The sequence below is a fragment of the Myotis lucifugus genome, unplaced genomic scaffold, assembly GCF_000147115.1.
Source record: "Myotis lucifugus unplaced genomic scaffold, Myoluc2.0 scaffold_129, whole genome shotgun sequence".
NCBI classification, from domain to species: Eukaryota; Metazoa; Chordata; class Mammalia; order Chiroptera; family Vespertilionidae; genus Myotis; species Myotis lucifugus.
Genome location: NW_005871177.1, coordinates 2,939,765 through 2,964,525, shown reverse-complemented (window position 1 = coordinate 2,964,525; position 24,761 = coordinate 2,939,765). Strand labels below are relative to the sequence as shown.

General features: G+C 44.8%; 1 protein-coding gene across 1 annotated transcript in view; it reads left to right on the top strand.

The window, feature by feature from the left end:
• The window catches only part of LOC102438527 (CUGBP Elav-like family member 2), a 306,666-nt gene that overhangs the window by 236,393 nt on the left and 45,512 nt on the right, over positions 1–24,761 (top strand). Inside the window, 5 exon segments of the mRNA XM_023758393.1 lie at positions 5,016–5,095; positions 9,084–9,242; positions 12,914–12,977; positions 22,813–22,871; positions 22,873–22,948. Coding sequence (XP_023614161.1) covers positions 5,016–5,095; positions 9,084–9,242; positions 12,914–12,977; positions 22,813–22,871; positions 22,873–22,948 — 438 coding nt within the window.

Here is a 24,761-nt window from a genome sequence, read left to right as displayed (position 1 = left end):
AAGTCTGTCATGTTTCAGGACAGACTCCCCCACCCCCAGCCCCAGGAAATTGCCGTGACTGTGCACAGACAGCACCTGGCCCCTGCTGCTGATGCTCCCGCTCAGGTGGCTCCTGTCATTTCTTCTCTGCCCCATCAGTGCTGAGCGCGCTGAGGACACTCAGCAAATAGCAGGGCTTAGTGAGTGCAGTGCGCCCACATCTAAGCATGCGTTTCCCCTTTGGCAGCGGTAACCCATTCTGCCATCTTTCCTAATTTGGCAAGTTTGGTTTGAGCTGCTGTCAAGCACCTTCATGGTCTCACCTCCTTCTGCGATGGCAGATGGACCTCCCAGGCTGACGCAAGAGCCTTCACTGAGAGAGCAAACAGCATGTAGGGAGCCCGCACCTGGCAGGTCAACTGAGATCGGAGCTCTCAGAATCAAAGCCTGAGGCGTCCACGCCAGTACACTTACGTGACAGTGTGACCTTAGCGTGTCGATTTCCTAAAATACACATGTTTGTTCTCACCCCCGTAACCTCACAGTCAGAATAGACTATTTGGGTACAACCTACAGGGTTTTCTGCAACTGAACATTTGTAACTCAAAGACAATGAAGGAATTTATTTCATTTTTTTTTCCCAAAAAACTAGAGTCAAATCTCCACTGCCATTTAAGGTAACTTTCTGCTTGTTTAAGAATATTCCAGCTGTGTTTAAGGCGTTCCAACATTCTCCTGCCAAAACCCCTGACAAATGAATTGGCAATATTATCAGGGATGTTGGCGAGCACAGACTGGACTCAACCATTAAATCCTCATTTGTTTTTGTTATATCTGATCAGGACGTTAGGATAGGGCTTTTGGCTCTTAAGACATGTACACAGAGAGGGACTCGGGTTTGATCACACCATTTTAGTCTTGCCCACATAGTACCTAAACATTCAGAAGTGTAGGGACTTTGATCCGATGCCCCTGGATTATTAACTATATATCATCTTGCTCTGTATACAATCTTCCAATCCCATCTCAGAGCTGAGATTTTGCCAATTAAGCCCTAGTCTGCAGTCACCCTCAGGTGCTGTAAATGACTGATCCCTTCATGCCAATTTTAAATAAGTGGACCCAACATCGGGAATGATTCCTTGGAGTATTAATTTTTGTGCTCCAATGTTATTATACTGATAACATGTGTTTAGTGACCCCTGCCACTGCTAAAAAAGATAGAGCGAGGAAAATTGGCTGCATGACGATCTTTTGTCAGCTGGATGGGAATTTATTATAAACAAGTTTTCCATAGGTTGAAATCTTCATGCTGCACACGTTATTTTAAATTATGCTTTTTTTTCTGTTGAAATGTAGGCAGGCTGCTGCATCTCTTTCAAAGCCCAGGCATTGTAGGTGCTTTTAAAAAGTGCCTGTAATTTTTTTTTTTGTATGTACAGAGCAAGAATTCATCTAGTTCTCCAAAAATTCTCTTGCAGCCTAGAGAAGAGGTAGAACACCTGAGTTCAAATATACTTTCAGTTGAAATGACAAGTGTAATAGATGTGTTCCAAAATCTCCTCTGTGACAGGTCACGTGCTTTCCTTATCCTGTCTGTAGGAGGAAATTACTTTGAGAAACCTTCCCAGTCAATCATTTATCTGTTTTAGCAAGAACGCAACCTCACTGAAATAAGAGAAATTCAACTTCTTGCATTTCTACTAGCAATCTCTGACTTTCTGAAAATGGAGACAATAAATAGTTACAAGATTGGCCACATTCACGGACACAAATTTTTCTTTTGCTGTTATGTATTGAGAGGCTTTAAGACAGTGACATACAGGCTATCTTATCTAACCCCACCCTCCCCCCAAAAAATAATATGTAGCTTCATTGTTTGGGTACCTGTATCTTTTCTTTCCAATCTACTTTCTCTTTCATTTCTCAATGGCCTGAGAATTGACTGCTAAGACAGCACATACAACAGTCTGGAGAAGTTAAGGAGTAGACCCTTTAAGACCAGAGCCATTGTCCTGGTCGGATCTCGTGACTCCCCCTCCCCCCACCACCACCACCACCACCAACCCCCTTGCACCCAGAAGCCATTTGTAGTAGAAGATAATTTAGTAGGGGGCAATTATGACCTAAGTTACTTCTGTCCAATGGAAAGGCATCTAGTTAACTTGTAGAAGGAGCCAGCAGCCAATCTTGGTGGTAGGAGCTGAGGTTAGTGAAAAGCCACCGAGTTGAGGCCTTAATCCTAAATAGCCACCGCAAGTTTTCAGTGGTGGTGAAAAGAAAATTGAAATCTAACCAGAGCACTACCATGACCTACTGCTTTAGAGAAATTACAAAGGTTAAAAAGCTACCAATCCATGAAACATTTGATTCTGAAGTTGCTTAACTTCCTCCAGAGTAGCATAGAGAGTGAAATATTTCTACATAGGCTCTCACTTTATAAACGACACAGTAATTTTCTCTCCTGAGTAATGGGACACAGCACACAGTACAAAATTCGACAGAGCCCCTACGGAGACAACTTGTCTCTTACTGCACCACTGCCAATAGAATAAAAAGGTTAAAGAAGTCATCAGATTTGTCAGATCATTTTTTTTCAGATGGGATGAGGATCATATAATTGGAAGCACCAGCCGAGCTTTAATTGCACGTTTCACAGGAAAGGGCAATGGGTTGAGCTTATAGAGGTATAATTTTATTGTTCTGTCGCTAATGCTTTTCTTTTTAGACCTGTTGATTACCATATCTCTCTCACTAAGTTATTTACAAAAGTTCTGGTTGTTCCGAAATTGTAGTAAATGCATAAACTGTTCCTTATTGATTTTTGTTGACATTTTATATGGGGTTTTTTTTATGCATTCCTAACCTCCGTTTGGAAACTGTCAGTTTGGCACATGTCCCTGGATAATAAGAGCAAATGAAGTGAATGACACAGTTCTTCTTGACCATTCAAAGCAGTTAGTCCAGGATTCTCAGGGCTTCAGATATGCCTCCATTAGATTATTTGCTTTTGCCTCCATTGTACTCTTAAGATAAAAGAAAATGGGAAAAGAAAAATCTGTTCGTGTTATTTCCTCCATTAATAATGACAATGTTTTTGAAGAGACATGACTTTGAAATGGATGGTAAATTCGGGACTCTATTATTTTAGAGCCGAGTATCAATATGGAAGCCAGTACAGGTGCTGTCATCTGCCTCACACACTATTCCGCACGTCATCTAGGTGCCTTAGAGAGGTTGCCAGATGGCCTTCATTGATGACAAAACCTGCAGCCAGGATAGGCACAGGCAGCATGTGGATATAGAGAACGATATGGAACAGCTCAGCATTCATAGTGAGCTACCCTCAGGCTTCAGAAGGCCCGCTGAACTGGGAGGGGGATGTGAGATGAATCTCCCATGCACTGAGAATGTTGTGTGTTAAAAATTACAGCATAATGCAAAAAAAAAAATGCATTGACTTATTTTATGACTGGATGTTGTTGTGCTTTGGGATTAATGGGCAGGCATTGCTGTTTGATTAAAAGGTGCTAGTACAGTATTGACTTGATAATCTCACCAGGTACACATGCAGAACAAAAGAAGGAATATGGTTTATGGCTCACAAATGGGTTTACATAAACCAAACAATCCACTGGCTATTTAGACGTAGGACATTCTTTTTGGCTGGCTGGCAACAGGGCAGCCATCCGCCTTGTCGATGCCAGAATTCCGCTTTCTTGGATTCACTCTGAGATGACAACGGGCTTTAGCCTCTCAGTGTTTAGATCTGCTTCATTTGGAAATCTTTTAAGTAGTAATAATAATAAAGTTTTGAGGAAATTGAGTGGAACACTAAATTATTCTCTGATACCTAAGTTCAAACTGTGCAATGCTAAACAAGCTTAAAATCAATGCACTTTTATAGTCATTAGAGATCATAAGTGAGCCAAGTCTGCGTTGCTTTAGCTCAGATCTTAGTGTGCTGTGGTTTTATTATAAAATCAGCCTGAATCTGCATTAATTTCACAGTCTTTTTCTCTTAAAAGCCCAAGGGTGCAAGATGAGTAAAATGTGAATTTCAAAAAGCAGTGTTTTTATTAGTGCAAAGGGCAATGAGCCATGTAGTTGGAGTGGTGGCCTGCATGCTAGCCAACACTGTGACAAGGAGCAGAGACAGGCACTATAAATTCTAGTTATTTTTCAGAATGAGAAAAAGATAGCCATGGCAAGTTCGATGGGCCTCACAGGAGACATCCAGAGAAATGTACATTGTCCTGTGAGTGTTAGCTTGTAGGTCAGGTTGCTGATACATGTCAGAAAGTCACAACTTCCTAAAGTCATGAAGATTCTATACCAGTAAAAAATCCAATGCGAATTTAAAAGGTTTGCTTTATATGCACTGTTGAACCTTAGAGTGATAGAGCATTTGTTTTTGTTCATAATTAATAAATACTGGTTTGTGCAGGATTTGGTATATTAGTCTGCATTTGAATAGCATTAATGTATATTTCTACACATATACTTTTTAACTACCCTGAAGAGATTACATATATTTATTTGCTGACGTTTTTGAGTTCTTGGAATTGTATGCTCATTTGCCCTTGGAGTGAGGGTTTTATTATTTGCTGCTTAAAAATCGATGCTAAATTTTGAAATCCAGAGCCCTAATGTGTGGGTGCCTAAGTAAAGATAATCAACCAGCCAGAAAATGTAAAAGAGCAACTTTTTATTTTAGAAAATGTTAACTAGATCTTGCTAATTTCAAACCTGCAGTTAAAAAGAGTACCCGACTTCCTTCTCCTCATCTCCATTTTTAAAAAGTAAACTAATCAATCAACAGATCTTTCTACTCTGGTCAGATTAGCAAGTCAGCACTGTGCGTAAAAAGCAAAGTACGATCAAACCAAAGAGGGAAGTTGTTTATTTTTATGTACTACTGAGAACAGTGTCGTCCTGTGGCAGTTCTCGTAGACCGTGTTGGTTTAACAAGCGTCCAACCCTTTTGTCTTGTTGTTTTTTGTCTTTCCTGCTCCCTGTCCCCTTGTTTCCCACAGGCTGTGCGTTTGTCACATTTTCTACAAGGGCAATGGCACAGAATGCAATCAAAGCCATGCATCAGTCTCAGACCATGGAGGTACTGTATCATCTGCCCTTTCTTTGTTTTCTTTGTGCAAATGATGGGGAATGGTAACGCAATTCTCTCCTGTGTGGATTGTTCCCATGACAATCACAGATTTAAACTTTCACCACCTCTTTTTCCATGCATTCATACTCTTTCTCTCTCCCTCGCTTTCTTTCTCTCTCTGACTTTTCCCCTAATGACTTGAAATGGACTTAGGAAAGCCTTCCACCTGCTCCCCATTATTTTTTGAGCCTCTTATTGCAGTGGCCCAGGGCCTGCCATGTGCAGTCACGATGCAATTGAAGCCAAGTAGTATTCTGCACCTGAAGGGTCCCATCCGCTCCTCAGCCCAGGGTTGGTATGGATTAAGCATGAACAACCCCGACTCCAAATTGCAACTTGCCCTGTGCTAACTCACGGGGTTCTTTTTGGTTTTTGTGTTTTTTTTTTAATGTGGGATCAAGTTATCTTTAGTTACACGGAATTGTGTTTTTGCATCAAGAATGTTGGAGAAAGTTACTACTTCTCCCACTTCATTTAACCAATGAAAACACTCATGGATGAGAGTCCCCTAAAAAATTAGATTTCTCTCCTTACTGAAAAATGAACAATAATCCAAAAGCATAAAGGCTCAAATTTGGTCTCCTAACGAGAGATAGTGGCTTGAGAGGAAAATAAAGATGCTGGCGTGGGTGCTCACCCGCCAATGCAGATAGATGGCTCTATACTTTTAGTCTGTGATTTGGGTCATGGCCTTTCAGAATTTTGCACAAAAGCATTCCAAGAGTGATATGCTGTTACTTATTCTGTGCTGTCTGATAGAATCATTTGGGAGTGCATGTGCTGCTGTATTATGTACACTGTATCTCTGTGTATGGGTGATCTTTTCCACAGGCGGCCTTGTGGCGTTATCTGAAGTTACGTTTTTTTTTTATCTTTGGGGAAAAAAATATTTTCCGCTTTATTTAATTAGCAAAAATTTCTTAATTGATCGTTTGAGCTTCTTTTTTGGCCTCCATTTTTTGGGGGGTTTATTTTTTGTTTGTTTGTTTGTTTTGTTTTTTTTGCAATGCTGCATCTCCCAAAGCATGCTGGGAGCTAAGTGCTCATTATGCGTCATGTTTTGTGGCAACTTTTTTACAGTGAGCCAAAGGGTGGGTGGGAAGGGGTGGGGGGGAGGAGTGTGCATGGCATTGTCATTAAGTGTTTACTGTACTTTTCTAAGTTTTGATATCAGCATTGCAAAGCCTATTGTCTTTTTCGAACTTCATTTTGACTTTGATATTCCTAACATATCTTATATAATCACTGTGTTTTCCTTTCAGTGCAATGCATTTTTAAGACACTCCCACCCCCTACCTGAAGGCACGCTCAGGTGAAAATCGGCCATGATAGGAGATAATTAGCAGGATTTGAAATATCTAGGAGCCAGTTTCCTATGTGACAGTTTTTGTACCCCCGGCCCCCTAACTTCTACTGCTCCATCACTGTGGATCAGTCTGATTTCCAGCTTCATGTCAGTTTAGAGATTAAAATGGAAGTACTATTAGGAAAAAGAAAGTCTTTACCTGTATTTATTACCTTCCATGTATGTGCTTCATTCTTAATTATTTTTATTTTCTGTAGTTTAGTGATTTGTACCTAAATTGGTCTCATCTTAGATAATTTTTTAGTCTAAATTCTTTCCTCTCTGTTGGAAACATTGCCGCCCCAGCTGCTTCCCTCGGCGCCCCCTGATAAAGCCCCAGAGGGGCTGGCAGGGGCTCTGGTTCCCCCCATGTCACAGCAGAGGGAGAGCACAAGGAGAGAAAGCAGAACTGGGTATGAGCCCGACCCCAGGAACAATGGGCTCTCAAAATGAAAAGATTCTGCGATAGAGAATGGGGTGTGCTGGTTCTTAAGGAGCCCTTGGTCCTTTGTTATGGATATCTATTATAAAAAATCAAATTTGGTGCACTTGTTTGAAACCTGGACATCCATGCCTAAAGAGCAGGGCCCTCAGACACTTAAATGTCTCACTTAATTAAAAAATATTGGCATTTAAATGGAAAATTAGACATTACTCAGTTACATTATAGTCATACAGCTGAAGTTTATTTTCATTTAACAGATTACATTATTTTCAGGACTCTGGCTCACATCTTTAACCAAGATGTGTCATCTAAGAGATTCGAATTCAAAACGATGTGAATGTCAAAGTTTAAAAGAACACGTTTTTAAAAATAATTGATTTTTAATATTGTACCTTCTATTTTTCTACTTTCCTCCAATCCCTATCCCATTTTTCCGTGTCATGGTTTAAACAAGTAATTTTTTGCTATAGTCATTGGCCTGATTTTCTACTTTTATATCATCTTATGGTATTTAAAAAAGAAAAAAATCAACAGTGAATGTACTGCTAGGAGGAGATGCTATAATTTGTTATGGAACAAATTTGATAGAGCAATAACAACCCTTTTCCATGCAAAACCCTTTCTCTGCATAATTTTCACCTTCAGAGTATTTTGCCCTCTTTAAGGAATGAAGTGCTGAAATATGGAGCTGATGAAGAAAAATGAAGCATAGTTTTTTTAAAATGGTGGAAATACTACTTTTATGCAGTTTACTGACATTTAACATTCTGTCCTGTGACTATGGCTACCAGAGCTAAAGACTGATACACTGGAAATTCAACAGTCTCCTCATTTTTCTCCCATTTTTTTGGTAATACAGACATGATCGTCTCACATGGTCATAGCTACCTCCCCAATAACTACCCAAGGTGATAAGAAAAAAATGCAAGGGAGTTTTCTAGGAGAAAGAAAGTGACCCGGTCCAAGGGAAGAGAAAGGAAACGCTCACTTAAGTAGGAAAATAAAATTCTGAGAGGAGCGAGAGAGGTCTGTTATCATGCTGAGTTTCAATAAAGGGGCTTTGTTTTTTTAATCACTTGGGTAGAATTCTTTTTACCTCAGCAAAATTTCACAACTGTAATTGTGATGAAATGTGTAGACAAGCTGTACTAAGAAGGACAGGAGAGTGGGGAGGGAGGAGAAACGTCTCTGCAGATGTTTACCAAATGCAGATGTTTAACGGGGCTTCTAAACGGAGGTCTTCTTCATGCCTCGAGGAGTTAGGCCCTTATTTTCCCTATGCTTTTATCTGCATCAAACATGAACTCGTCCTATTTTATAACCCTTGGCCATTTCTTACTGCCCCTACTCCTTGCCTTTTAAAGGAAATGAAAACTGAGAGAAGCACCTAGAAGGGCAAGATTTGTTAGAAAAAGAAGCCAAGTGGACTCCTCCTCCTGCTGCCATTTATTCTGTATCTCCTTTGACTGGACCATACTGCTAAGGTTTTGGTTCACAGTAGCTCGGGGGACTGTGGATAGTGTAGACGTGACCCAGGAAGGGAGATCTTTCTGAAAACATGGGAACAGTTATGTTGGTCAATGCCCATGTTCTCTGACTCTCTCCTCCCCTCATCCGTGTTTCCAATACAAATCCCCTTCTCCCAGTTATATTGCTGGATCAGTATTATCCCCACAGTTCCACAGTTAAAAAATCCATAAACTGAAAATCGGAAAAATTCCAGTGTCCTTGCCCCCTGCTCACATCTGCAAAGAGGTAGACACACGAAACAGGTCTATCTTTCAGACAAGTGAACCGTGCAGCTTAGTTAAAGAACATAGATAAGGTCTGTTGTCTCTGAGGAGGTTCTGGGAAGGCTGAAGGAAGACACACGAAGAAGGAAGGAGAGGCAGTTCCATAACCTGAGCAAGAAAGCAAATGGCTCCACCGACCACCAGATCCCCAAGGGAACCAATGACCGTATCTAGAATTTTCTGTTGATGGTACTATTCCAGAGAAGAAGAAGGAATATCAAACCATTTTAAAACCATTCCGACCATTCCATGTGCCCCAAGGTAGTTCAGAAAGCTAGATCCAGGGCTGAGTCTGATGAGAGGATTGGACCAGGCTGTAACTCCCTCTTCACTTTCCGCTGTGTCTGACCACAGGGCTGCTCTTCACCTATCGTGGTGAAGTTCGCTGACACTCAGAAGGACAAAGAGCAAAGACGCCTCCAACAGCAGCTGGCGCAGCAGATGCAACAGCTCAACACTGCCACCTGGGGGAACCTGACGGGTCTGGGCGGACTCACCCCACAGTACCTGGCGGTAAGTGCCCGAGGCCAGTCAGTGCATGGTCCCCAGGAGAGAGGGAAACATGTCCGCTGTTCCTCCTACAACCTACTTGTCCCTTGAGTATGCTAAAGAATTCATTTGGGGGACACTTAGAATCTCAGGGAATTGTTGAACTCAGCATTGATGCAGGATATTTTAAGCACATGAGTAATTTAATTCTTGACTGATAGAGACTGAGCAAAGTCCCACAGGCTAAATTTCTAATCCCTGTTTCAGAGACATCATAAAATTCCCCTGATAGACTGTTGTTAAGGAAACTGAGGCAGCTGTGGATGGAGCGCTCACTGCCCCAGGTTCATCGGTTCCATGTCAGGGCCTCAACTGGAATTCCCGTGGAACTTTCCTTCAGAGATCCTGGGTCTCCCAGGACACCCTGTTGACTAGACCAAATATTTCTTAACTTTATCTATTAGATACCAAAAAATTAGATCTGATTTCAGGCCAAATAGACCCAATTCTTTCAGTCATCCCTCACATTTCATTGTTTCTAAGCTTTCACTTTCTCGGTTTTCCCATTTCACCCTGTCAATGTCTTTGTTAAATACCATCACCAGAAGTTAAGACAATTCCCCTGGTGAGACCTAAATAGCACAGGGCAGTGGCCGTTAGCATGGACTCTGAAGTCTCTTAATGTAGCTCGAGAATGGCATTTGTAGTAACACGGAAGGCAGCTAATACGCCTCTAGTTTTTATTTATCTTTGCTTGAAATGCTGCCAAACCATGTTACCCTACTCCATTTTTCTGTTTTGGAACCTAAATGCTGGTCTTCTCATTTATTAATAGAATTTCATGTTGTGAGATTGGGCCTTTTTCTCAGCCTCTGTCGTGTGTGTGTGTGTGTGTGTGTGTGTGTGTGTGTGTGTGTGTGTTCGTCTGTGCCCTAACTCTGTCATTGGACCTAACTCGATCTCAGGATTGTGTCATCCACTAGACTGACTTGATCGCAGAACCTGTGCTGTTCTGCCAGACAGTCCTCCTTGGGCCCTGACAGGTCAGAGCACCTGTCTGTAGAGGAGAGAAAAGAGAGACTGAAACGGGTGACATCACTTGCCCCAGGATTGTGCTGCTGCTGGCCCCAGGGGTGTGCCCCTCCGTGTGCTCCCTCCGTATGTTCTCTCCGTGTGTTCCCTCCATGTGTTTCCTCCGTGTGTTCCCTCCGTGTGTTCCCTCCGTGTGCCCCTCCATGTGTTCCCTCCGTGTGCCCCTCCGTGTGTTCTCTCTGTTTGCCACATTGCTTCTCAAAGAACAGACATGACTCCTATTCCTTTATTCCCCAACCCCTGCCCAGTGCCCACTGGGTCCTGCTTATAATAGCTTCTCAGTGCATGTTTGATTAATAAATGAGGAGCCAGCTTTTCCGGTCTTCATCTGAGTCCTTACGAAAGCCAGTGACCGAATTTGCTGTCATTTTCAGGCCATTCATTCCTCCACGAAGGCACCATGGGAGGTTTTGCCAGGTGTCCTGCTAAAACCTATATAGGATCTGCCATGTCTTCTTCTGGTCCTATCAGTGTAGAAATGTTACGAAAAAAGAAATGAGTCCGACTTAATAACTTGTTTTTCACAAACTTGGGCTTTTCAGATGTTCACAGACCATCTGTTCAGTGGTGTATACAAGAACTTTTATCAGAGATTGAAGTCAAGCTCCCCTTTTCATGGTTTCTAAGCATCCAGCTTCCCACTGCACCGTTTCCAAAAACGAACACACATGTGCCGGTCCCGGGTCCCCAGCACAGCTCCATGCCCCACGGCGTAACAGAAGTCTCTGGCTGTTTCTTTGGTCACAAATGCAAGTGATTTCTGTTCCCTGGAAGAGAATTAGCCTCATTCTCATGTCTAACACACGTTTCCGTGCGCTCCTTACCATGCTTTCTCCTGCTCGGAATCGGAAGTCCATCTCTGCAAGGGCCTGTGGCCTTTGAGGCGCTCCCTGCCTGTGTGTTGAGGGCGGATTCTGAGCCCGACTCACCAGAGAATGGTTTTCGTGGAAAGAGCCCTCAGTAGTAGTTTCATGACACTCCAGCCTGAGCATGCTTACCTCAGTAGGCTCTATTAATTCCTCAAAATATCTTCAAAGTATATTTAATTTTACTTAACTTTAATTTTTTTAAAAACCTAATAGGAGGAGTAAGGGGTTGCAATCACAAGAGAATGAAAAACCCAAGTAATCAAACCAAAGTAAGGGACTTTTCTCTTAAAATGGATGATCATTGCCTTCTCCCTCTTCCTCCCTCTCTTTGTGTGTGTCTGTTTCTCTCTCTTTCTGTGATACCTAGGTAATATATAGGGGTGAGCAAAAGTAGGCTAGATTACCAGCCATCATTGTCTAAAATATAAATCATAACTAAGATAAGAAATAATAAGACAAATAAATACAATAACTGATAAATTAATGATAATACAAGAATAAACTGTTTCGTGTACTCACAGCTATAAACCTACTTTTGCCCACCCCTGTATTCAGCAAGTGGAGAAGGATGAGAGAGCATTACAGGCATTTTTCTGGTAACGGTTAAAGTTAATTCCTGTGATACCATTGTCACTAAATCTTTGGTTTAATTAGCCACTGATACTCCACTCTGCTCGGTGCTTTCAAGTGAACTGATACATGCCTACTTTTGAGTCATATTTATCGTGGAGTTTTGTTCTTATTGAACCGAGGGAATGATGGTCTTCCACGTTTTGTTCCGCAGAGCTCCAAGTAAACTCTGAAAGCTCTCTTTTAGGTAGTGAACCCTTCTCCTCCTCCAAAGCACATAACAACTTTCCAATAATAAATTCGGTGTGAATCTATGCTTTTTGGTATTCATGTAAATCTGAGTAGTGGAGGCAACTATAGGCTTGTCCCTGTATACAAACTATGTCTCTATTGATCAACCTTAACAGAAAGAGAATATCAATACATTTAGTCAAATACTTAGTATAGCACCTGAGTGTTAGCCTATAATTCAAGTCAATTGGGCCAGTAAAGGAGCATTTTAGGGCAGTAGCCACATGCCTGTGCCTTGTGGCAGCCACTGAGTCCACGTGGGGAAAAAGTGATGCTGGCATGTTTGTGATGCGAAGTGCAGCCTCACCAGCTTCCACGTGCTGACCAGCGGCATGTTTCTCGCTGCAGTGAAGACCCTGTTAAAAGGGACCGTCGTGGCCATGTCGCTGTGGCTGTGAAGAGAGACGTCATGTCTGTAGTTATCATGATGATTTCTCTGTTGGCCCAAGAATCAGTGGCTCCGTGAGCATCTAATAAAGGATGAAGGGAACAGAGCTGTGAAGGGACGTGGAAGGGACTGAGGCAGGGACCCTGATTGATGGGACTTACAGTAACGACGAGGCTGCCGAGAGATCGCATTAGTCACGCCACGTTGGTTTCAATAGATTGCACACCTGGTTGTTAAAAAGAGTGAATTGATTAATTGTTTTAAGGCAGCAGTGTTATTGAGTTTCCCCAGTGTCTGTGTCTCTTAATAGAGATCAGACAGTGCTATGGATTTACAGCCCCAACTCTGGGAACCTTCAGTCCATTAAGAGACAGCAGCCACCAGCTGTACAAACGTAACAGAAGTGGGATGTGTTAGTGTAGTTTGGAAGCCACTTGGCCCCCACCTCGAGGTTTGTTAACGGTTGTGTCTCCTTCCGTTCGCAGCTCCTGCAGCAGGCCACCTCCTCCAGCAACCTGGGCGCCTTCAGCGGCATTCAGCAGATGGCGGGTGAGTGGTGAACCACGCCTTTCCTCTGACTGTGCTGTTGTCTGAATCCAGGGGGTTCAGAGGGCAAAGGAAAGCAGCAGCGGGACAAAGAAGAACAAAAGCAATTAGCAGCCCTCTTTGCTCTCTGGTTGGGGTGTAAAAATTAGACTAGCTGTGGGAAAGTTGCCCTCCTGCCTCAGGCATTTCCAGCCGTAGTAACGTGGGGGCACAGCGCGTTCCTGCATAGTACACCCGTTGTCTTATTTTTAAAATTGGGATTGGTTACTGGGGAATTTCCAGCAAGATTCTTGTATCCAGGGCAGCCAAAATGATTAACGTCCTTCTAAAATTTTAATAATAGGCGCTCAATAAAAAAACGGTCTGACCTCCATAATGAAAGCCTGGACTGCAGGCCTGTCTCTGTAATGGTCTGCTGTCCCCTGACGCCCACAGACAATGAACAGGGTGCCTTTTCCACTGTAGTCCCCCAGTTGACAGAATTGGGCATCAGACGCTTTTATGTGAAAGCGTAATCTTTGTTCTTGAGAGAAATCAAAGTGTGGCTGGATTTGAAAGGCAGCACGCGAAGGGTTGCTTTTTCTAATGAGCTGTGTCAGCGGTGAGGAGGTGCGGTGACTAGTGACAGGTCACTCCTGCTGTGTCACCTTCAGGCTGGTCCCCTAACTTTCCACAGGGCGGGGCAGGCCGCTTGTGCAAGAAATCGGAACACAGGTGCCATTCACCTGCCGCGAGGAACAGCCAGAGCGCTTTTTCTTCGTTTCTTTCCAGAGAGGTGGGGAGCCAGGGCAAGGAGACGCACACGTTTTTGCCCCGTTAAAATCAGGCAGTTTGTTTTAATCAAGGACACCCTGAGTCAATGTGCAGAATAAAAGCCATGATGAAAACTCCTTTTTTTTCCTCTCTCTTTTTTTTTTCTTTCCAAATACATGCCCTTGGGTTTTTTTTTCTTGTTTCACTTTGAATGGATCTGGAAACACTCTCCATGAGTGTACACAGGTTTCCCCTCCTGTGTGCTGTGATCCTCAGCCCAGCCTTTCATTGTGGCTTCACAGGCTAATGGTAGCTTGTCTGACGGGACAGATTGGCCCACGGTAAACATAATGCAGAATTAGTCACTGGGCTCTAAATCTACTGGTACTGCCAACTTGTTCTGTTGTAATTACAGCTTTTGGATTATTGGGGGGAAAATGTATGTTCAAATGATAAGTAGTTAAATCATTCATCGGTATCTTCATGAATACAGTTTGGGAAGCTGGCCTTGGAGCTAAGAATCATATCGAATGGTTCATTTATTTTTAGTTCTGTGAAGGGAATTGGAGTGACATAAGTAAAATATTCAGGAAGTTTTCTGTGTTTTAAAAAGAGAAAACCTCCAGATTGCAAGCGCTAAAATAAATGGTAAGGTTTGTCCCATTTTCCACGGAGGCTAGATTTGTTTTTCTTCTAATAGAAAGAATGGCTGCACCTAGATCCAAAGTTAGGGTCCTTGCTTCGAGGACGCCTCGGGCTCTTCTCTCCCACCGCTGAATTATACTCTGGCTGCTGCCAAGCGCACTTCCCGGGCGGACAGAGCACCCTCACTTGTTAGCTGTGTGCTTTTTGGCCTCGCCAGCCACAGGTCAGGATGGAGTTCATGTGCTTAGCGTGCTCATTTACAAACGGGTATCTGGGAGTCACCTTAAAAGGTGCATGGATCGGATGGCTAATGTGAGGCCTCTGAAATGCACTGGGCTTCCCCAAGTGCCCCGCTCTTGAACCTTCAATATATGAAGTTCAGCACCCTGTGTCTGCACAGGTCAGAAAATCAAATGCTGACAGTCCCTGGGGACCACTGCCTTGAATATTTAGAGTGTTAAGGATGTAGATGTCAAGGCGGTCTGCTGGGCCTGTTTTCTATAAAGGGTGCCCTTCATTCGTTAGCATAATTGTGTCATGGTCCTAATTGTTTGAAGCATTGTGGTTTGGGGTATTTTTTTTTCAGTAAGGTGAAGTTCAATGGCCTGCTGCTCTTTCGTCTTCTCCCAGAAGTAGGGCTTCCTTTTTTGTCTTTGCCCGTCATCTCACCCAGTATTAAAAAGTGACCTGTGAGAGAGGCCACTTGCTAAAGAAAGCCTCCCCAACTCGCCAGATATGGGAGGGGTGCCCCTCTCTCTTGTGCCCCGACCCCTGAGTGCCTCCCCTTCCTCCCTCACCTCTCTGACACGCCTGAGTCATCATTGCTCCGCGAGGCCGTGGCCTGGTCTGATGGACTCAGCCCTCACTCCTCCAAGAGGTGCTCACAACTATTTTTGAGTGAATAAATTTATAAACCGACAAACTCAAATTTATGTTTTGGATACATTCCCAATGGCACTAAAGTTAAATGCCTGCTTTCTTAATTAAGAAATTGGTGTTAGCCTTACATCTAAGCCCCCAACCCCCACCCCCACCCCCCAAAAAAACCATATTATATAAACTAAGGACAGTATGTTCACGGGTAAATTAAATTAGAGAGTTTGTACAGCATCATGCATGTTATGGTGCAGATGCTCTGCAACACACATGGCACACATGGGAGGAGGGATATGAAGGCACACGGAGGTCATGGGTCCCAGACCCCCTCCCCCCCGAGGTTAAAATGCTCCTCGAGTGGTTGAGGTTGTGGCATAGTGCGAGGGGCACCTACACAGTCCGGATGCCGTCTGTGTGTCTTCAGTGCCGTACATGAACTCCGCACGTAAAGTTCAATCACTCCTGCATGGAACACTCACCAACGAGCGTGAAATCTCACCGCGGAAACCAGTCGCACGTGGCTGTGAACCACTCTCAGGCATGGCCCATGGTCTGCCCTTCAGGAGACTCAGGGTTATCACAGTCTGAATGTCTCATCTGAGTGAGTAAAACACTCACTGTTGGGGGAGAAAAATGAAGTAAATCTAAAAACAAGAAGCAGAAAAAGAAATTTTAGATGAGAAGTTACTAATAGTTGCATCATTAAAAGTGAATGAGACATCAGCTATACTTTTTTATCAAACTAAAAGTAACTCTAAACGTGTTCCATGATTTTATTAAAGGGTATCTTTATTAAATGTGGATTTTAAAAGCAGAGAGGAGATTGGGATGAAATCTTAATAAACTGAATGCTTCTATGGTACTTTTTGTGCATCTTTGAAGTTGATTTTCCCTCTTAAAACTCCTCGTAAAAAACTTATCCATTTTCCCACTCAGTTACTTGTTGCATGAATTTCTGAAATCTCAGAAACTTGGGTCTGAGTTTGGGCTCAGAGTCTGGATTTTTCCTGAAGAAGGAACAAGGGAAAAGTGGCTTAAGGTCATTAATTTCTTTTAACAAAAGAGGATTGTTAGAAAAACAAGAGTCGTATTTTACAATTTTGTTTTTAACAGAGCTCCTTGAAATAACCATGCCATTTATCCTCACAGCATGCCCAGAACAAAATCACCCCTTTGTTACTACATTGCAGTTGGGAAAACTGAAGCAGGAAGAGGTTAAATAAGTTATGTGAGCCCGACAGCACCAGTAAGGGGCATAATATGGACGAGGGTACAGAATCCCCAAGTATCAAACAGCTTTATGAGGTAGGGACTGTTAGTATCCCATTTTACAGGTGGGGCAGCTGAGGCTTAGAGAGGTGAATGAAGAAACTTGCCCAGAGTTACTGAGCAAGCAAGTGGCTGATCCACATTTGACATCCATTGCAACCTGATCCTGAAACCTGAGCTCTCCGTTGCCCCCAGCTTGGGAAGCAGCGCTCAGTGCCTCAGCAAATGCAGGTGTGCTCGCACAGGTACAGCTGCAGTGACTCGCCTACACCAAGGGTTTAGCAGGCCAAGTAACACTCAGGGGCAAGCTGTAGATAAATAATACAGCGAGGGCCGCAAATCTGCCCCAGAAAAAGCAATTCAGAGACAGGAAAAGTGCCTCCCTCCATTCGGAACCACATTTCAAGTGTGTAAGTGTGGTTTGCTTTTGTCAAGAGAATTTGTTTTCTTGGGTGAGGAATTGTTACTAGGAAACTATAGAGATTCTGAAGCAATCAGTGGCTGAAGAGTATCTTTTTTTGTTGTTGTTTTTATTGATTTGAGAGAGAGAGAGGAAGGGAGAGGGAGAAGAGAAACATTCATCAGCAGCCTCCTGCATGCCTTCTACTGGGGATCCAGCCTACAACCCGGGCATGTGTCCTGACCGGGAATTGAACTGTTGACCTCTTGGCACACTGGACCATGCCCAACCAACGGAGTCACACTGGCCAGGGCAAAGAAGAGTATCTTTTGATAAACAAGAGAAAACTTTCACTTTACGTCTGACATTCAGTAAAGCTGCTAGTTACTCCGTTTCAGAATATCTAGCCTATGTTTTAAAAGTAACAGTAAAATTAGAGTGCAAGTATTTGCTTCGAACAACAACAAGGCGATGCTTTTCATCAATTTGAGGTCCATTCCCAGAGAAGACTGTCTTAGAATATCTGTGATGAGTGGAAAGAGGGAAGGTATTTTAAAAACTGTACTGGAGGCTGGGAACCTGACATTAGAGACCCTGCCCAGGTGTGAGGTGTGCAGCCCCATCCCGGACCCACAAGGATTCCCGTTCTTCCCAAGGCCGGTCTCCCACCCTCCACCACACACACTTCGTGCGAATGTGCTAATGGGCCTTATGAGAACCTTTTATAACCACCCATCTGTCACTTTCTAACAGACCTGATTGGCAAGCACTTGTAACAACTGACATCTGTTCTCGCTTATTGATATGCAGATTTATGGTAATTGCTATGAACAATAAGACACAGAATTACCTAAGGTGAACATTAAATTAAATTTTCATGCCCTCTCCTTATAATTTCTTTTTAAATCTTAAATTTCGAGTGGGCATATTTGCACATCTGTTTTCCACACCATTTCTTCCCTTTGAGAAGGACCTACTTTTCCCAGGAATGAGTGAAGCGGGCAATCCCTATATTCCCAACTTTTTTTTTCCTGCCATCTTGATCTTGGCACACTATTGGATTTCACAAAACTCGTGTAAATGCATTGCATGTCTAGTCACCCAGATTAACGCCCCTGTTTCGAGGGGTGTCCATCCAAGCAGATTTCTTCATGAGGGTCACAGCGGTGGCTTTCTTCTTAGAAAAGAGCCCTGCGCCCAGTCAGACCCGGCTTTCCCGGGATGCTGCCCTCTCTGCTCTCCTCTGCTGCCCTTTCCGGATCATCGTATGGGAGCAGCTAGAAAGGGAAGGTGGGACCCAGGAGGCGCCTGTGAAAGGAGCTGAGACAGAGGAAGGATGCTCTCAGACTCCCCCAAAGAAAAAAAAGAAAAAGTCGGAAAAGCCCAACCGGCCTGGCTCAGTGGTTGAGCATCAACCTCTGAACCAGGAGGTCACGGTTTGATTCCCCGTCAGGGCATATGCCTGGGTTGTGGGCTCCATCCCTGGTGTGGGGCGTGCAGGAGGCAGCCAATCAATGATTCTCTCTCATCATTGATGTTTCTATCTCCCTCTCCCTGCCTCTCTGAAATCAATAAAAAATATTTAAAAAATAAAAAGATGAAAAGAACCAGAAATGTGAATTCGAAGTGAGCAGAAGCAGAAACTCCCTATTAGTGGGCTCTTGGGCCTCAATGTTGGCCCAGCGCAGAGTTAAAGGAAAGAGACCTCACTCCAGCCAGGAGCAGGTGGTCTGCGGCGGTGACGCCTGAAGAGACAGAGATGCAGTCAACGTGCCAGCAAGTCTGGTGCAGTTAAGGAGGCAGAGAGAGGAGCTGCAAGCAGGTCCCCACAGGCTTTCCAAGCTGCTTTCTGAGTTTCTGGAAGCAGCATGGCCCCAAGCCTCCTTCCTAAGTGGGAAGTCCACACCATGGATGAGGACACCCGGGTTGGAAGCAGCAGGAAGAGCCAAAATATCAGTCCCCAAGGACACGTGCTGTAGGCAGGACAGGCTCCGTTTTATTCCCACTTCACAGCCCAGAAGTCCGAGGCACAGACAGTTAGCAGTTTGCTCAGGGAGGTCGGTGGGCGGCAGGTGAGGCAGAGCCCTGGTTGAAACCCAGGCGTCTGAGAAGGCGGCCTGCACTCTTCTCCACCAGCTGCGCTGCCTCCAGTCAATGGCAGTTGTCACATTGTCTCCAGCAGAGAAGGCTGTGCATTCCAGGCCCTCTGAACTCAGGACAGGGAGACGAAGAGATGCCTCTGCATTGAGAAGCAGAAATGTGGGGGTCGGGCCGGAAATGGGGCCCACCCAGCATAAGGGGCAAGGAACCGCCCTGACCCCCCCTGGTGTGCTGAGCACCTCTGTCTGGGAGTGAGTGGGAAAGGGGCACCTCAAAACCTGCCAGGGTCAGCCCTGAAGGGACTAGGATAGAGGATGGGCGTGCTCCCCTCCCCCTGGAGCGCTTCAGCTGCCCAGTGCCTTCCTGTGCTCTGTCTCATCCCCGGCAAACTAGAGACCAGTGAGAAAGAGTCTCTGAGTTCCAGAAACTGTCGCAGCAGGATGATCCCCCAGCTCCTGGCTCCTCCCCGCTCCAATATACAGCAGTCTCTTCGCGGGCAGGGACTGTTTTGTTTTCTGCTTAATTCTCAGTGAGGTACCCAGGGTTTGGCTCATATGGTCACTCAGTAACTGATGGACAGACAGACAGATGGACAGATGAATGGATGGATGCATGGGCAGATGGATGGGTGGGTGGGTGGACAGATGGATGGACAGACAGGTATATAGATGGGCAGGCACATGTGCTATTCTCTGCTGGTTCTCCCCATCTAACCCTTCCCTTCCTCTTCCCCAAATCCCTCAGGTGGTAGGGATCATTGCAGTCTCCCCTTTCCACGCACCATCTCTGCTTCCTTCAGCCCATATTTTCTTCCTTTCCATGTGATTGTTAAACAGAATGCCCCCCCCCCGCCCCCCATTCGGTGTTCCAGAGCCGAAATCCTGCTGCCTGGCGTTTCTAGCTGAGGCAGGGGGAGCCTGACCAGCTGGCACACTCCGGTGGGGGAGTGTGGGAGGGAATGCAGAGGGGGCCCCGAGGGGCACACAGGGCCTGGTCGGGCTCCTGAGCAGAGAGGGCAGTGGGTAGTGCACCGGAGCCGTGTGGCCAGGCTCCGGGACCTATAAGGCACGTTAGTGCTGAGATGAAGAATACACATGGCTCTACTAAATATTTGTAGAACAGATTAACTAACGATTGAGGGAAACAGTCAATACTTGATGCATTGTCAATACTGACGAGCTGACAAAACGTGGAGAAAGCTAAGAACTTGGATGGATCTATGGACAGTACTGTTCATTACTCTGTCAACTCATCCTACATGGAGTTGTCCATCCCCTGCTATGTAGACAGCAGTGTGTGTGTGTGTGTGCGCGCGCGCCTGCATGTGTGTGTATGCATATGTGCTTAGATGGACTTGATAATGAATAAGACAACATCTTGTATCTTTGTCCTCAAGGAGCTTGGTATCTAGCTATAAAGATAAGAAATACACAAAAATAGCATCAAAGTGAGATATGGTGAATGAGTGACCCCAGAGTTAAGAACAAGGAGATGAGGGAGTTTGCAGGTAACACACAGAAAGTGCACACCCGTGTGAGGTGCGGCTGCAGCGCTGCCCCGGATGGGAGGTTCTGCCACCGTTGGTTCTGTGCCCTCTGACCTGAGCCTCTGACCCAGGTGAGTGGGCCGAGCTCCTTCCGGCTCGGGAACTCTGCCCTCGGGCACGTGGCTCCTGCCTGGGGCGGACCGGAGGAGCTACCCCTGAGGAGGACCCTGCAACCTGGGCCTACAAGAGTGGCTCTGCGTATCAATAACTGGTGCCAGATGTGCATTGCGGGTTTTCATTTTAGTGCTAAAGCCTCCCTTGCGCAGCCAGCTGTGAGCAGTGTAGCCTGGTCATCTGGCTTCTATGATTAAAACATTAGAGGGAACATTCGTCGCTGGAGGGCCAAGAGGGGACAGATGGGTATACACATGTTCCTCACTCCTGGCAGCGGCACTCGAGGCCTGAGCTCTCATCACACTCAAGTGTGAGGTGCATTCACACAGCCTTCAGGAGTCGCCCCCCCCCCTCCCCCCCGGCCGAGCCCGGATGGGTCTGCACCAAAGCCAGGCAGCTCCTGTGCTTCCCTGGTTCCGTTCTCCTGGAGCAAACCTGACAAATAAGACACTGCTTTCCCGACTCCCGCATCCTCATAGCATGACCTGCAGCGCCTTGTCCCGTGGCTGTGCTTGCCAGCAGGTTGCACTCATAGGACTCCAAGCTGCATGTGTCCCGCTTCCCAGAATCCCCAGAACTAAGTGGGTTTTGGAAAACAGGTGTTGGCTGTCCCCCTAAGCCAGTAGAGCTGGGTGTCTCCGGGAAGAAGGTAGAGTGTCAATTTGAGCAAAAGGAGAGCCCATTTTGCAGCAAAGACAGCAGGAAGTTTTTTCTGAGTAGATAAATCCTGACTGAGGGGTCAGGACAGAGGGGCGGGGGAGCCTGGCAGCCCTGTGCAGAGGCTGTTTAGACTGAAGGCTGCACCACTGTGGCTTGGGGCCTTGGCAGGTAGGTTGCTAGACCATTTTCTCACCCCTCGACCCACCACCTTCCCCAACATCTATGGAAGCTGTCATTAGGCCACTCTTTCCAAAGCAGATTAAATTTGCTCAATGGACATTTATTAAGTACCTGTATTTGAGACAGGAAAAGAAGGTAAAATTAAGTTGATTACTTAACTCCAGTATCTTTCTATTGAAAATCCCTGTGTGTAAGGAGAGAACCATTGCTTTCTGCTTCTCAGATGTGCGTTGGTGTGATGTGAGTCACGGAGAAAGACTTTGAATGCTCAGAGAACCTTCCATTGAGCAGTAGAAGTAGAGAGGAGAAAAGACACTGAACGTGCTTCTGGCCTGGACACCAGCCCTTGGGCCCTTGCGGGGCACGGCCAGTCCCCCCTCCCCCAATACACACACAGGTCACCCCCAGAGCTCTCCACTGATCCCACCTTCCTGTTGCAAAGTTTCATTTCTCTCCGCTGTTTTTTTTCTCAATTTTCACTACCCACAGATTTATTCTTGCTAAAAGTAGCCCCTCCTTGAAATACAAATACCTTTAACATGCAAATTCAGGTATTTTACAAGTGAAAACATAAGCCACTACCATTTGTATTTATTTATTCTCGTAGTCATCAAATATTTTTGGGGTTCCTACTATGGATACATTTTAGAGGAGTTCACGTATAAAATAAGTAGACAGAGAAGTTCAGGGGCGATAGTAAGAACAGTGGTCACTACCATCGGGGGCTGACATTGAACCAATCACTGTGCTAAGTGATTTGCATTCACCATCTTATGTAGTCCTCACAACAACCCTTTGAGGTAAGATACAGTTAATATTACCGCTCACTGAACAGGAAACAGAGAGGTTAAGTAATTTGCCCAGAGTCACACAGCAGGTACAGTGGCAGAGCCAAGAAGCCCTATCAGTTCAACTTCAGAGCAAAAGCTTTTCCCCAATAAGTTTTCATTTTCTCTCTAATACCTTCTACATGCAGCTATCAAGTTTAGAGACTGAGAGTTTACCCCTCAGTCTTCCCACCCTGTCCACACCCAGACCTCACCTCTTCTTGATAGCTCTCTGGTGGAAGGCCCGGTTGTGGCCAGTCCACACAGAGGTCTTCTGGTGATCTCTTCAGCCCTGAGCTGATCTGGGAAGGGCATCCTGGGGTAGGACAGGCAGCACCATAGGGAGGTGACTGGGCTGAGAAGTTAGGGGACACGAGTCACCAGGGCTTACATCCCAGAGCTCTGTTGCCATCATCTGCCCGGCAAAGTGGGCCAGTTGCTAACGCTGCCTTTCTCTTCCTTTCTCAGGCATGAACGCTTTACAGTTACAGAATCTGGCCACGCTGGCGGCCGCTGCAGCCGCAGCCCCAGACCTCAGCCACCACCACCAACGCAAACCCTCTGTCCACCACGAGCAGCGCCCTGGGAGCCCTCACCAGCCCTGGTAAGAGGACGTGAGAAAGGGTACCCAGGTCTGCACACACCCGGTGCCACATGCAGGGTAGGCGTGCCCAGGCAGCCAGGGAACTTACCTGGGCATCAGGGTTAACTTGTTTCTTTATTTTATTTTCCAACGGGAAAAAAAGTTTTCTCTGAGAGAGTCCACTGTGCTAGTGGTTCTCACACATTCATTTTGTTTCAAAAATGTATTGTCCACTCAATCCTTCCTAGGTCTTCACCATTATGAAGAGCTTCAATCTCTTAGTCATGCTTTTTCTCCTGTCTCTTTTTTCTTTTTTCTTTTTTCTTTTTTTTTTTTAGCAATTTAAGAATTCTCTGTTAAATCTCAAAATCCCTAGTCATTGCAGTGTTACATTTCTCACCACCACCATTCTTCTCGTTTGACTTTAAAGTCCACGGTCTAGAGGGACCACATTTGCTGCTTGTTGATGGTCATGTCTGGGCTGTGTCATTTAAAGTCTTTCCTCACATATGTTGATGCCTTATTCAAAAGCAGATGCCATTTTTCTTTCATACAAGCCAGACCTAATGTGGTTGCTTGGATACCATGATTTGTTTGTTAAGAAATGTTTCGCTCGCTCCTCCTCCTCTCTGAATTTTCTAGACCTCGATAAATGACCTCACCTCCTTCTCTGGTGGGTGGAGGAGTTGACCTGGACAATCTCCAAACTTTCTCTAACTCTGAAAACCTCATGACCCTCCACCAGCTATGCCCAAAAGACTAGCTAAGTGTTGAAAAAACTTTCATCTAACAGCACGGGGTTTTCTTTGAGAAAAATAGAAAATGAAAGCTGCAGCACACCGCTGACCAGCTTGCTTAGGCTTTTGACATCAGGGAGCAAGGCAATAGCCCTTGGTTTGTTTCTAAAACAGTGTAAGACATTTCCCTCTGAGGGCAGTTTGGCGGGAGAAATCTAGGGGATATGTAGGAAGAGCTGGGGGATCTATCCTTAATGTGCTGTAACCTCATAGCAACAGCCCATAGAGCATTGGCTTCATTCTCTAAAATGTCTTTTAAAATGTACCAGTCCTCTATGTGGGCCTCGTTTCCTGAAACAAATGGTATTCCTGAGAAACAACTTTGTCATTTCTTCCAACAAATTAAGTTATAGCTCTAATGCAATAAATGATACATTTGTTATTAAATAAATCATATAGTGACTCTTTTTAAGAAATAAACATTTTTGACACCATAAATACCCCTTATAAAAATAAGGATTTTTCTTAAAAACAATTTTTAAAATTAACCTCTCTGACCTATCTGTTTTATAAATTGGACTGGAAAGTATTTTCTCAAATAAGAATTTTTATCTCCCCTATAGAGGCTATGAAATGATTATATTAAAACATCACACAGTTTATTGTATCTTTAGTCAGAAGCTGACATTTTTAACTATATTTAATTGGAGAGAAAAAAACTAAAAGTCACTCAAAATCTGAACACTTTGTTGTTTATTTTAAAATGAAGAGTATTTGCACCTTTTTTAAAAGAAAACAATATTAACTTTATTTTGTCTAAAGTAAATTTTTCTAATTTTTCCAACCTTGGAAAAATTACCTTCTCTCCCTTTTATTGAAAACTAGAGGCCCGGTGCATGAAAGTTCCTCAGCCCGGCTTGCCCCCTCTCACAGTCCGGGAGCCCTCAGGTGCGGGAGATGACCCGGTGATCAGGGGAAAGGCGATGCCCCCATCACACCTCTGCTGCTGCCACTGCCAGCAGCGCAAGCCTCGGCCGGCCCTAGTTACCTGAGTCTCGGGCTGCCCAGCCGCCATCTGAGACTTGCCTGCACCTCGG